Here is a 15,272-nt window from a genome sequence, read left to right as displayed (position 1 = left end):
CCTTAATCTGCAAATCAGAATTAATTACGATCAGCTGAGGACATTTTGATTGGCTGGAAACGATGGGGTAATTTGATGCTATTGTTGTTTCATTTCACGGTTTTCATTGACGTATTCGTTTTTTTTTTCTCCACAATTATTAACCAATAGTTATTTTGACGAAGCGTGTTGCGGGTGTTTTATTTGCTTGATCACATTGACGAAGACTGCGTTGTGGATTTTGCATATCTTGAAATTATTTCTATGACTGGTCTACATATTTAGTAAATTTAAAAGTTAGATATGCTTGAAATATATTATGTAAAGTTGATGAAATATAAAGTGAGCCGAACTTGTTCGAGAGATTGGCTCAGTTTATATTTCATCAACCTTACCTCTAAGTAAGGCGCTGTATTAATTTCATTATATTCCTCAAACTCCTCTAAGGTCTGATTCGTCTCGCACTTAACACTAAATAAGTATGGATGTGTAAATTGACCCTAAGGGAAGGAGTTCTGGCCCTCATCATGTCCGTGTACGACCCTACTACGTAAAAATAACTTTACCACTTTACCCGCTTTCTTTGGAAAAACACGAGTTTCTAAAAAAATCGATGAAAGGCTAAAATGTTTTGATGCTACTAAGTACATCCATTTGTGATCATATACGATACGCATGATTATATTTGCAGAAAAAAATCTTTATTTAACCAGCTTTTTCGGCAGTTTTGATGCCTAATTAAGATTTTTAAACGCTGTTCGTTTGTTCCAGAGTCCGGCTTCCGAGTCCGACAGTAGTTCCGTCTCCGGCGCGAAGAGTCCGGCCGCCGCTCCCCCCCAACTGCTGCAACACCTGCTGCAGATGCAGTTGCAGGCGCAGAGTCCGCAGGCTATTGCACAGGTAAGCTGGAAGTTTGGAGGATTGTATGAAGAGTCTCTCCGAGTCTGACAGTAGTTCCGTCTCCGGCGCGAAGAATCCAGCCGCTCCCCCTCAACTGCTGCAACACCTGCTGCAGATGCAGCTACAGGCGCAGAGTCCGCAGGCTATTGCACAGGTAAGCTGGAAGCTTGGAGGATTGTATGAAGAGTCTCTCCGAGTCCGACAGTAGTTCCGTCTCCGCGCGAAGAGTCTGGCCGCTCCCCCCAGGTGCTGCAACACCTGCTGCAGATGCAGCTGGAGGCGCAGAGTCCGCAGGCTATTGCACAGGTAAGCGGGAAGCTTGGAGGATTGTATGAAGAGTCTCTCCGAGTCCGACAGTAGTTCCGTCTCCGCGCGAAGAGTCTGGCCGCTCCCCCCAGGTGCTGCAACACCTGCTGCAGATGCAGCTGGAGGCGCAGAGTCCGCAGGCTATTGCACAGGTAAGCTGGAAGCTTGGAGGATTGCATGAAGAGTCTAAAAACGCAAAGATCCAAGGCAATAGCACACACACACTTTCCACAAGTAGGCACTTCTAGAAACATTGTCCCCTACCTCAGCTTTCAGGTGAAAACATAAAACTATCACTAAAATTCAGCTCCACATCTGCTGCAATGTTTGCTATAAAAACATATTATTGTCTGTATGTCAGGACCTGGTATTCTCATACATCAACAAGCATTTTTTAAATTCTATTTTGCAAGGAACCTTGAAATAATTCATGACAAGGTTTAGTGACGTATTGATCAGTTGCACATTTCCTGCGTAATTAGCGGAGCGCGTAATTTTTAACTGTCATAAAATTATGATACAGTCATCTTGTGTGTTCTGTGGAGGAAATAACACAGGATAAATTAAGAAATAAAATCTTAGAGGACGTTGTTTAGGTAAATTATGGTAAACTTGAAAACACGCCAGTCATTCTACTCTACTCTCTGTGAACTCGCAGACATCTTCACAAGCCAACGTTACAAATATATTTACACGACCTTATTGTCAGTGGCTTAGGGGCGTGTAAATATATTTTTGGGACGTTGGCTTGTAAAGATATTTATGGACTCTACTACGAACACCTGGTAGGTAATATAGCAAAAAATTAATATTTTTAAATTCCAAACCTACGGACCTACAACGTTAATTTAACCCCAAATTATCGCCAGTAACTCCTTTTTGAGAAGGAACTGAATATGTAGTATTATATCAAAAAGTTTTTCTCCACGAAAATTGCTATTGGGTTATCAAAGTTTCAAAATGTAGATACCTTGCCTTAAAAGGCACATGAAACATCGCTTAAAATCTTAAAAATACCTAATCAAACTACAAAAAACTTAAAAATACGTTGTTTTATTCACGAACTAGAGGTCCATATTACATAATGAAATTAGTGACTTTTTGACCTCAAAAGACTATTTTGCGACAGGATCATTTTAGGGAAAACACTCTGTTAAACGAATCGTTTTACCTCAAAATGACATACCTATTGCGGTTTAAATGGGAAAAACATGATAAACTAATAAACTGTGTAAACAGGTATAAACTGTGACGCTGTTAGTTTGGTTTTAGGCATTCATTGAATAACATCGAGAACAATTTCAGAGATCATTTTAAATTTTAATTATTTAAATTTAGTTCTTTTTTGATTTTTTTGTGTTGTTTTGGAGTTCTTGTATAAGGATTGCAGATTTGATGACGAAAGCTGACGAGGTATATACGTTTCTTTGCTTATTTTCGCTGATGTTTGAAAATTACCGTTCAATGAATTGAATGATGATAATGATCAATAATATATTACAACGACTTAAGCCACTTTGGCTGTGACTTATAATAACTCAATGAGGTTGCGTTTTACTTTTTGGTCTTTATATTATCGAGTCAGTTCGATGGTATCAAAATATTTTAATAAAACAAAAATGGTTCTAATTTGCTTCTAAGATTTGACCGACTCATAATAGTCATAATAAAGAACTACTTAACTCGACGGCAAGTTAAAGAAATGCTTACAATTAAAACGGAGTCGGGTCATGTAGGTCAACAGTTCATACTTATCAATGTACTTTTGAGTGTTTTTGTAGAAAGCCTATAGGTATAGGGTCATTGCGCTAGTTTCCGTTCATGCTCTAGTTTTCGTCCACTTGACAGATTAGCAAATAATATATTTGATATTTAATTTGAAATATAATTTTATGTAGATAGATATATTGCTTAGACATTAAGGATTGCAATAAGTCGAAATTTGTGCAGCAATGTAGGTTTATATTCAAATTTCGTCAAGTGGACGAAAACTAGAGCTGGACGAAAACTAACGCACCTACCCTATTTGTTCAGTTATATTAAAAAAAATATGAACACCCATTATCTAGACTTCCCCCGCATGCTGTCCGATACCAGCCATACATACATTTTATTATTAGAAACAGAAAAACAAGCGGAAACAAAGGTGTCCTGAGAGACACGAGATGAGAATTGAAGCTTCACCAACAAATCGTATTGGAAACTGTAAATATGCTGAAAAGTTCAATATATGGTTTTGTTTACATTACAACGTTGTTTGGATCACGAATTGAGTGTTGATATAGATTTAGATTTCACACACACACACACACACATCACACACACTACACTATAAATTTGCTACATTCGTCAAAAGTATGTTTATCTTCTCATCATGATCGTCAAACATTACATTGTTATGGTTTAAGTTAAGACATTTATTATCTAATTAAGAATTTATTATCTCATTGAGAATTTATTATCTTATAAGGAAAGTTTCCATTAATGTGATTATTTGACTGATGTCACACGGAAATAACTGTCAATCACATAATGTGCATCTAAATATAGATACCTACAGTATCACCTATATATTCACGTCGTATAATATTGCAGGTGACTAAAAATAACCCTGTACGTAGGCAGAATATGAGCAGCTGTCATAACAGTTTCGCCTCTGGCCTAGATACGCTTATTCTTCACCTTAGTGACAGACGTCAAACGCCGAAAATGGCGGATACATGGCGGACAGAATTTGTTCGAGATAGCGTGTCTAGTTTACATATTATGTCTATGCCTACAGATACACAGGACTTAAAATAAACTTTTTAAATTGTTCGCCGGAATAGCTAAAGTTTTTTTAAATGTTGTTTTATCTTTATGGGATTTTCTGCGTGCGCCATAATATCAAAACCCACACTCTGTCCCTTCAAAATATCTACTTACCGTGGTAAAGTAAACCTTTTGGTTAATAATTCGGTTTCTGTTTCGCAAGTCATACCTAAACCACATAATAGTCATTTTGGACGTGTCATTGCTATTGACAATGGATGAATGTTTATATCGGTCAATTATTTCGGATTCTTAGCTGCGTATTACGTAGGGTAAGCCATTTACTTTAACCTGCATAATTCAGAGCACGTAAATATGTGCGAATTATCAAATATAATACATTTAATGTTATGTTTTCGGCTTAACGCAATTTTTGAAGTGAGAACTTCTTTAGCGGCGCTGTGCACTTTTTGCGGTGGGGAAAAATTTTTTAAACTCGAGACAGCGTAAGACGATCACGTGACCGTAAGATTTAGATGGCCACTCATTTAACTCAATGACATTACATGCAGAACTGTTACATGTAATGTCATTGTACGTACGTTCTCTTGTTTTTATTTTAAGCACAGCATTTTAAACGGAGCGTGATTTTTTCACTGAGGAGCAGCTTAATGCAAAACACGTTGAGAATACATCTGTTAAAGTTTTAGTTAAATTTAATATCACACTGAATGCCGTAGTAGAGAATCAATTCCTGTAAGTTGTCTCCTTATTTTCAACTATATTTTCCCAATATAAAATAGGTACGCAAGCTAGTTTCCATGCTTTTGACCTGGGGTGTACCTACGCATACCTAATGTGCTTTACAAATCGATGGATAGGTGTCATTTCCATATAATTTATAACCTAAAAACGCCAAATCTCGCAAAATTGTTTTGAATATACACCTGTCGGCGTATACTTATGCCACAGAATAAGTAATAGTATACTACCGTACAGAAAGGACACTTCCTAGAAAGCCGAAGTTTGACAGCGGTTCAGGGTCGAGGGGGATATCCCTTTCTAACTTATCCCTTTCGGCTATTTAGGGTTGTCGAAATTCAAGTCATTATCTTATCTGTGGTCGTGCACGCAAAGGGACGTCAAGTTGTGTCAACCCTAATAATTGCTCGGAGCAATGCTTAGCCGAACGGAGCCGAGTTTGCCCGAAGTCAGGAGTGTCTCCCCACTGCCTATGCATAGAGTTTAAAAAATACTATAATAAATATATTATGTTGTTGATAAGTTCGTTTGACCATATTTTCAACTTCCAGCTGCAGCAGATGATCGCGACGCTGGCCGCGCTGGGCACGGGGCTGGTGCCGCCAGCGCTGTCGCAGGCGTGGCTGATGCAGAGGCTAGCTCCCCGGCTACCTGACAGGTAAACAAACCTTTTAACCTATTGACCGCCACAGACAACTGACGCGCGCCGCTACAACCCAATATCAACCTTCGTGCATTCCGACTAGGGCTTGCAATTCGAATTTGTCGAATATTCGACCTGTTTTTATATTCGAATATTCGGCCGCTGTGGTTTCGAATATTCGAATATTTTTATTACTATAAAAAAATCTATGTCATCCGCTGTAGTTACAGTTTCTGTGTGTTTTCCGGGTATTTACAGTGAATGAGGAACGGTAGGTACCCAAATACGAAGGAAATAATATTTTTATTGTATTCCTCTCGATAGACTTCGTGAATACAGTGAAACCTAACTCAATTTAAAAGAAAACGAAATCAAAAAGTTATTTTTATTTATTTTTACAGTGCGTAAGTTTTAAGTTAAAGTCATTCTATTTATTCAGTACAAGCGTACGTTAAGCGAATTTTTGAAGTCTAAACCTTGCCACTTATCGCAATTCTCAAATTTAATCATACCAAACCTGCCCAACTTGGTAATCTAACCATGCACCTTTAGCTGACAAATAATCCACCCAGTAGTCAACTAACTTTTTCCCTTAAATATTCCAATATTATATAATTAATTAGCCGACCATTAGGAATAAAAACTTGCCAAAGCAAATAAAGTCAATAAAGATTCGAAATACAATGGAATTAAAGGCCTACAGGCCTCTGAATGACTACAAGTTAATTTAAATCGGAAAATAATTACCTACAAAAAAAAATCCTACATATTTGTGTGTTTGGATGGTTAAAGTTATATTATTTCACGCAACGACGCATTTATAATAAGTTTTATCTAGAAATATTAAATACGTCTAATTTTGGCGTTTTACTTGTATTTATAAATGTGGGCATCTCATAGTAGGATGATAAAATCTAGTCAATTAAGTGGATTTCTGCTAAATATCATTACCATTCGTTTTAGCAATATGTGAAAAAAGCTTTTGAATAAAACGATAATAAACCGATTTCTCGTTCCTTTTCTTATTTTTAATAATATTCGTATAATTATTCGAAAAAGTCGAATATTCGAATATCTGAAAGTTTCGAATATTTGCAATCCCTAATTCCGACAAGGTTCACGATGACTCGCCGCGCACGATAGGTATGGCGTTCAAATCTGTTCTGCCTTATAAGACTTTAAGAGGGATCCCACACTAGCGTCTTTTGAGTGTCGCTGTCGGCGTCTAGTCAGCGCTTTAGAATTAGAATACAGAGGTAACTGGCCGCGTAGCCAATGTGCCAATCGCTTACGCTCCGTTACGTAGCGATCGAAACGCAACTGTCACTGTCGCACTAATGTGGAAGTGTGATAGAGAGACACAAAGAATTCGATGGCGAAGCGCAAGCGATTGTCACCTTGGCTAGGCCACCTGGACTTACAAGCGCCGATAAGTGCTATCTACTGAGCCAGGTGCACTCCGAGACAACAGTCACGTGGGCGACATAAATCTACGTCATGACTGTTGCTATTGTTGTCACTAGTTGTTGTATTGTTGCTTGTGTATTAATACGTAACCATTATTATCACTCTCTGAATGCCACGAAAACTTCAATTTTAATAGATAAAGTGATTCGAGAGGAAGGTTTATGTATAATTTGTTAACCCGTGCAAAGCCGTGGCGGGTCGCTAGTGTAAAATAATTTAAAGTTCTTTGTACATATACAGCGTACTTACAAACGATACAGTTTTGATGTTCAATCTTAACTAAGATTCAATCTTACCTAAACAAAACTATACTAGCATTTAGCTGCTAACCTTCACCTACCATTATGATGGTAACCACTTATATAATCTTCAAGTAAATATATCAAAACAATTCAAAAGCTATATTCAAAAGTGGCCAACATCGTGCGAACCCAAGGTAACTAGCACAATAAACAATAGTTTGGGCTATTATATACTGATTTATAGGGAAGAAATTAGATGGTATTTACTTCAATGCCATTCGAGCGGCCCCACATTATAGTTCCAAAAGTCGGAACGGCCTGAACGTAAGCAGGATACATAAGACGTTTTTAGAAGTATGGGATGAAGTTTATATGCCCTTCAGAAAACAGTAGGTATCGATAGTAGGAACAATCGATTCAAATTGTTTATTATATAGCCGTTTGCCCTAAGGTACGTGATTTGTCTGAATCGAGTGAATTGATGAGAGATGAATGAAGGTGTATTGTGTTGCTGAGATTAAATTTATTATATAGGTAATTGGTTAAGTGCCTATTCTAAATTGCAATTTATGTTAATTATTTAGCAGCAATCGAGAAAAATACTGTGTGTAGGGAGAAAAAAATCTTACATCGTATAAAAAAATTCATAAAACTAATGACTTAAAATATTCCTTTGATAATGAACTGATTTTAACATGTCTAATTGTCTAAGAACCAGCGCTAGAAAATTTGCGTTTAAATAAAAAAACCGCATCCGACTCGGTTTACCAATTTAAGAGCTAAGTTGCTTCACACGAACACACACATATTAATACTGCCCTCCTAAGGTAAAAGGCCGTATTTTCATATAGTGTTCTTTGAAAATACGGCCTTTTACCTTAGGAGGGCAGAATAGCAGTAAAACTTATAGTTGGTACCCAGATTACACTTTTATTCCAGGAATATTATTTAGAATAATAAATCATGTTTATATATATTTATTTGTTTAAGAATAAGTAACTTATTCTCATTAAGTAATTTTTTCACAAACGAATTATTCCCGACCAAAATTATTTGAATAATTTTGACGGGAATCAAATCGGCATGAATTTATTCTTACGGATTAAGATACCTAAGATAAGATAATCATTTACCTATTGCATAATTATAGGTGTTACAGAAAGGTGGTGGTTCTTATTCAAATAATGATTTATTCTTGAATGCCCAACACTGCTTATAACACCCGTCGTTTTGCTTCGGGGGTTCAAAATACTGTTCAGTTTTATTACTCTTCCTGGGGGCCTACCGCAAAAACCGAAATTCGCAAATTGCAGGGATCTTTCTCTTTTACTCCAATGAAGGCGTGATTAGAGTGACAGAAAAAGATGCCCTCAATTTGCGAACTTCGATTTTCGGGGTTATAGCCCTGATTCATTTCCTACAGCCACATCTACCTACTCGTACAGTCGCCATCAGATATATCGGAGCGGCCAAGGCGCTCACAAATATCTGAACACGCCTCTATTGTCAGGGCGTTAAAGTGCGTGTTCAGATATTGTGAACAGGTTGGCTGCTCCGATATATCTGATTGCGACTGTACTACTCGTAGGCACAATTCTGGCATTAACTTTAGATTCCAACTGGCCTTTTCAAAGTACCCTGGACGCGTCTGACCTTTATAAAGAACGCTTACCGTCACTCACTCCTTATGTAGCTTCAGTAAATATGTATCCAGAACTTTACGGTGTTTATATGCCGTTTTAGATTTTAATTGTTAGGACGTTAGGGGTATAATCGTGTGTGCGGGATGGAGTTAGGTCATTTTAGTTTTTATGTACTGAAATGGATAGCTCTTTGGTTGTATGGCATATCAAGTCGTAGTTTTAAAGGTACTGATGGTCTACAGGCTGTACTTAAACGATAATAGTGTACCTACCTACGATTTTGACATATATTAGGTACCTACGTACTTTCTTAAATACCTACATAGGTATGTATATGTTTGCTGTCAACTACATTAAGATGAATACCTATATATTCATTTTAAGAATACATAATAAGAGCAAAATAGTAAATAATTAAAATGTGATTTATATTATTAGTACCAAATATCTGTGAGACTGAGCTTTGCTCGTAAAATATGTAAAAACTCAAAAATGCGCGTTTTCTCAAAGATCCTAGGACCTAGATCGATTTTTCGCCCTCGTATCCCCATATAGCAAATTTCATCGAAATCGTTAGAGCCGTTTCCGAGATCCCCGAAATGTTTCCGGTATCTTTCTCTGTCACTCTAATTACGCCTTCATTGGAGTAAAAGAGAAAGATCCCCGCAATTTCCGAATTTCGTTTTTCGCGGTAGACTCGTAAGAAGACGCTCCAGTTTATGACGGGATAACAATAAAGTTTCTATATCACGTATTCCTCTCGACCTTCGCACGTCGATTCTAACGATGTGAACCGGGATATCGTGGCAATAGGATATTCTGCTTTATTCTAACAGCTAGGTATAACTTGATCGTTTCCTTTATATTTTGCCATTTTTGAAATGAAAACTTCTTTAGCGGCGCTGTGCACTTTTTGAGGTGGGGAAAAAATGTTAAACTAAGAAAGCTAAGGAAGCAGCTCTATTTGTTAGGAAGAACATGAATTTATTTAAACAAAAAGTAACAAAATCACAGAGACGAAATCAATTAAACCAGCTAGAATTACCAGCTTCAAAATTAGCAATGTTCAGAAATGGTCCGTATTACCGATGTATACTAATAGCGAATAAAATACCAGAAGAAATAAAAAATGAAACCAAAGATGAATTGTTCAAACGAAAACTTAAAGATCTGTTAATTAAAAGATGCTATTACTCTGTTAATGAATTTTTAAATGATACAACCTTATCGAATTAAAAAATATAGGTATTTGTAAATATAAATGTTAATAAAATGTATATCATATTTTCTTATACACTCAATTGAATCCTAAACAATGAATTAATTTATTTTTATTTTTATTAATTATTACATATACCTAAATGAATTTTTTTTAATAATTATATACTTATACATAAATTGAACTAATTTATTTTATTGTCGACGTTAAATTTAACCTATTACTTTGTAAACTAGTTAAAATGAAAAATATTTTTATTAATTGTTAAATTTTTAATTATTTTTCACTAATTTACTTTAGTATTAAGTTTTAGTTAAGTACATTGCTATGTACCCTAACGGGGTTCATGTGAACGCTAGCTGTAAAATGCCCTTTGTAAGACCTTATGTAACACATGATTATAAACGCAATAAATGAATTATGAATTATGAATTATGAATTATAAACTCGCGACAGGTCACGTGACCGACAGATTGAAAATTCGTAAGACGGACACGTGACCTGATCGAAAAACTGTTACAATATCATTGAGTTTTCACTTCTGCCGGCACTCCCGGAGTGCAACCCGTTGTTTTTTTAATATATTCTGACCTTTTTTGCCACTTTTGTGTTATTAACCGACTTCCAAATCTCAAAGAAGGAGGTTATCAATTCGGTTGTATGTTTTTTTTTTATTTTTTTTATTTTATTTTTTATTTTTTTTTATGTTTGTTACTCCATATCTCCGTCATTACTGGACCGATTTTGAAAATTCTTTTTTTGATTGTATGTATATGCATACAGATTGGTCCCGTTTTTGTCAAAATCCAGTTCTGATGATGGGATCCATGAGGAATCGAGGGAACTCCTCAAATCTTAAAGGCATACATATAGTGATTTTTGTGTTTTTATCAACAAATCAAGCATATACATTCAGAAACGTGACATTTGATGAAGTGGAACTGCTCATGATGATCAGAACGGAACTCTTCAACGACGCATAGTTCACGTTTGGCGATTTGTCCTCTTCGTTATGTTTGTTAAGCAAGTTAAGTTTTTAAGCCACATTTTTGTCAAGCTCGAGTTCTGATGATGGGATCCATGAGGAATCGAGGGAACTCCTCAAATCTTAAAGGCGTGCGTATAGAGATTTTTGTATTTTCATCAGAAAATCAAGCATTTTTATTAAAAACTGTCGCATTTGATGAAGTGGAACTGCTGATGATGATCAGAACAGAACTCTTCAACGACCCATAGTTCACGTTTGGCGATTTGTCCTCTTCGTTATGTTTGTTAAGCAAGTTTAGTTTTTAAGCCACATTTCTGTCAAGCTCGAGTTCTGATGATGAGATCCATAAGGAATCGAGGGAACTCCTCAAATCTTAAAGGCATACATATAGTGATTGTTGTGTTTTAATCAACAAATCAAGCATATACATTTAAAAAGTAACATTTGAGGAAGTGTAACTGCTGATGATGACCAGAACGAAACTCTTTAACGACGCATAGCTCGCGTTTGGCGATTTTTCCTTTTCGTTATGTTTGTTAAGCAAGTTAGGTTTTTAAGCCATATTTATGTCAAGCTCAAGTTCTGAACATGGGATCCATGAGAAATCGAGGGAACTCCTCAAATCTTAAAGGCACACGTATATAATTTTCTGTATTTTCATCATAAAATAAAGCATTAACATTAAAAACTGTCGCATTTGATGAACTGGAACTGCTGATGATGATCAGAACAGAACTCTTCAACGACGCATAGTACATGTTTGGTGATTTCGAATTTCGACTTTGACTTGGACTGGGACCCGGACTCGGATCCAGATCCGGCCTCGTACCCGGATCCGGTTCGGACCCGGACCCTGACTCGGACACAGACCCGGACCTTGACCCGGAAAACCACTATGATACCTAAACTAAACAAACTACTATGATTACCTACCATAAAATGTAGGTATAAAGTATGATGAGGCCAAACCCCTCCCGCTCAAACCCCCGTATACCGCACCGCATGCGCCGTTAAGTGGGTTAGGTTAGGTTTGAACTGCTATCCTCACAGAACCGAACAAAAGTGGGTTAGGTTAGGTTAGAACTGCGAGCCTTACAGAAACGAAATGCTACTAGAAAAGTGGGTGGTTTTACCTCCTTTTCTACATAGCGCACCATCTACAATAATCTTTCACCGGGCCGCATAGAAGTCGGTTTTTTTTCTTAAAAATTATTTCTACTCAGAATCACTTCCACTTCTTAAATCCACCCTTGGGTCCTAAGGATCAATCCTGCCAAAGGAAATCTTTTGTAGATAGAGATCTTTATTTGTTCCTGCAACGCCGTATTTTCAGGCCTACACTCTCGACTAAATTCTTCTATTCAATTCAATATGAGTGTCATTATCATTAACACTTAAATAGAATATAGAACACCTTTTATGTTACTTTTTGTTGCATTTTTTGTTCTAACCCTTACATCTTCGTTATTATTATGCAAATACTTTGCCTAAATATGCTCATTACTTAGTATATGACACTAATGAGTCGAACAATAGTAAGGACGTCTCATTTTAAATTCTAATGCAACCACCATGCGGCCTTGGTGTACACCTGACTTGTTCTGTACACTGTACATGCATTTACCTAGATAATGTCGTTAAATTAGACATTTTTATGATTTTAAGTCATTGGTGATTATTATGTTAAACAAATTACATAAAGATTATTGGTGAAAGGTCGTTTAAAAAGACATCGGATTTTTTTTTTCTTAGCCTATTTGTGTGTCCCACTGCTGGGCAAAGGCCTCTCCCCTGGTTCTCCACGACTCCCGATTCAGCGCTTCTTTCGGCCAGTTGTTAAGGAAGGCGTCAAAGTCGGAATTTTAGGGGCAAAATTTCATAACAGGTAGGGAGTTCCTATATGGATAATTTTAATTATCGATAATTTTCGCCACCAGCTTCGCTTATACATACAGGTATATTATATTAACATTATTTCGGAGTTGATAATAAAGTTTACATTACACAAACATATTTTATATGATCGCCATGTTAGAAAAAAAGGATTATGAGTGAAGTTACAAAACATCCCTTTAATTTAAATTAGGTAAAGATGAAGGGAATTCAAATCAAATCAACTATAATTAAACCGACGTGCAAAAAGAAAACAAGCACGTATTCTGCCTATAACTAGACCATTTGCCTTTGAATAGGCCTTCAAACCGTCCACATATACATTAGCTTGCTCTAAATTCTGCCTTCAATACGACGTCACCTCAAGAAGGCACAATAACACGCCCGCCTTTGTGTCCTGAATGCGCATTGAGACGCTTTTCGCTCAAGTCGTGATGCCGACTGACGATTCAATGGTTGTTTGTTGAATGTGACAAGATTCAGGTGAGATTTTAACAGTCTGTTGTATTTGTAGTCAATTTTAGTTAAGGCGTAAAGCTAAATTAGAAGGGGAAGAAAGTTATAACACGAAACATGCGACGTAAGAAATGGTCATCCCGTGGGCTTTTACCTTTTATATGAAGTACTCTGCAAATATACTTTTGTATGTTTAATTTTTTTCTTGTCAGATCCCTAACGATATAGAACTGAAACACATGAAAAGTACACAAGTTACCTATCGCGATTTTTTATCGAGCTTACTTTAAACTTTCAAAAGTGTTGGTCATTCTGCCATTGCAAACCTATTATAGGTAGTTTCCTTGTCTTTGAAGTTAGTCCTCTCTTATTTTATCTGTATATACCTAATACATACTAAAAGTAGCAAGGTGGAATAGTATATCGGTTCTTAGGAAAACCTCTGTCGACCCTTTTTGAGGCTAATGTTTTGTAGTCTTTATTTTAAACTAATCCATACGTTTTTGGTCACACTTAGTCTTTAGTAAAAATAGATTCATCTTGGTATAACTCACGACACTTTAAATTCGTTTACCTATTGTAAACCTTTATTTTGTTTATATCTTTAAAATTCGAGCTTACCGTTCTGGCATTGAGACGGTTTACAAAATATTTATATTTTAAAAACAACGCGTACCGTAGTTATATCTTTTAAAGTCTATTCTATCTGTTTCTTCTAAGCTATACCTATGATTCAAAAACTATTGCCCGAATAAAACTATAGATTTCAATCCGCATTTTGCCGTCCCGTCTCCATCTCGAACGCCCGCATCCGAGCGGTTTGACAGCGCTATTCAAAACATCGGTTAAATCTTCCCTGTTCCGATATTGTAAAGGCATTCATATTAAAAGGAAGCAGACTGTGTTTAGGTAACTGAAAATGGCAGCCGTATCTTGGTGAAGATATTAAGATAAGCTGTTTTATTGACAGGGAAACATTTACAAGATTTATAATCAGACAGATGGGAAAAGTATCGATAACTGAGTTTATCGATATAGGAACATACCTGTCATTTAATTTTGCCCCCTATAATTCGATATTTGTGAACTATTTTAAAGTAACTCTAATAATGTTCAAATATTTTAAATTGCCGTTCTGATTTTAATAATATTTACCTACATAACCTTTATTTTTAATTATGTTTTTTACATTGTAATGTGTTGGACCTATATTGTCTATAAATAAATAAACGGATTATTCATTAATAAAATTAATTCCTAAAGCTTCTGTGCAACACCGAACTGACGCATTTTGAACTCTTCTTTCAACACTTTCTTTTTCACACACTCTTCTTTCTTCTCTGCTCATGTCATAACACAAACCTTAGGTATTGAGCTTACTGTGGGAGTGGGTCGATCTGTGTAGAACTGTGTTATAATATTTATTTATTTTATTTTATGTATCTATGCCGATATTGCCGATGTGTATAAAAATAAAAAAACGGCCAATTTTAAACTAATTAAGGTCAGTTTATATTTCAAGCGCCTTCTTATAACCATCAACATTCAAACCGAGTTAAAAGATCGAACCATTATCATAGTTAAGGAACGCGATGGAACTTTTAAAGAATATAAATCTGATATTTATACTAAACTAAAAGCAATCTAAGTAGCCGTCTGTTGCGGATATTCTGAGCGGACGCACGGACAGACGGTGCGTAAGAACTTTATTACAAAAAGTCAGGAATTAAAGTATTTTTAAAGCACTGTATGCTATCTTTTATTACTGTCATAACTTTAAAAACCGGCCAAGTGCGAGTCGGACTCGCCCACGAAGGGTTCCGTACAAATAAAACATTTTTTTTTACTTTTTGTAAAATAGTTTCAGATTTTTTCCCGTATTAGTTGTTGTGTAAGACGATATTACTTGCCAAGTTTCATAGCTCTAGGTCATCGGGAAGTACCCTATAATTTTGGATTCCATTGAGAGTGTCGAAATGTACCTTGTTTTGCGGTATTAACGGCCGTATCTTTTTTTACGTCA

At 36.2% G+C, this 15,272-nt stretch overlaps 1 protein-coding gene across 3 annotated transcripts in view; it reads left to right on the top strand.

Annotated features, from left to right (window-relative positions):
• The window catches only part of LOC134657443 (mushroom body large-type Kenyon cell-specific protein 1), a 256,270-nt gene that overhangs the window by 220,976 nt on the left and 20,022 nt on the right, over nucleotides 1–15,272 (top strand). For all 3 annotated transcript variants that reach the window (XM_063512998.1, XM_063513000.1, XM_063512999.1), the window contains 2 exons: nucleotides 751–879; nucleotides 5,250–5,356. In XM_063512998.1, coding sequence (XP_063369068.1) covers nucleotides 751–879; nucleotides 5,250–5,356 — 236 coding nt within the window. The remainder of the gene's footprint in view (nucleotides 1–750; nucleotides 880–5,249; nucleotides 5,357–15,272) is intronic.

The sequence above is a fragment of the Cydia amplana genome, chromosome 20 (genome assembly GCF_948474715.1).
Source record: "Cydia amplana chromosome 20, ilCydAmpl1.1, whole genome shotgun sequence".
Lineage (NCBI taxonomy): Eukaryota > Metazoa > Arthropoda > Insecta > Lepidoptera > Tortricidae > Cydia > Cydia amplana.
The sequence above is the reverse complement of the archived record's forward strand: the minus strand, read 5'-3'. Positions and strand labels throughout refer to the sequence as shown.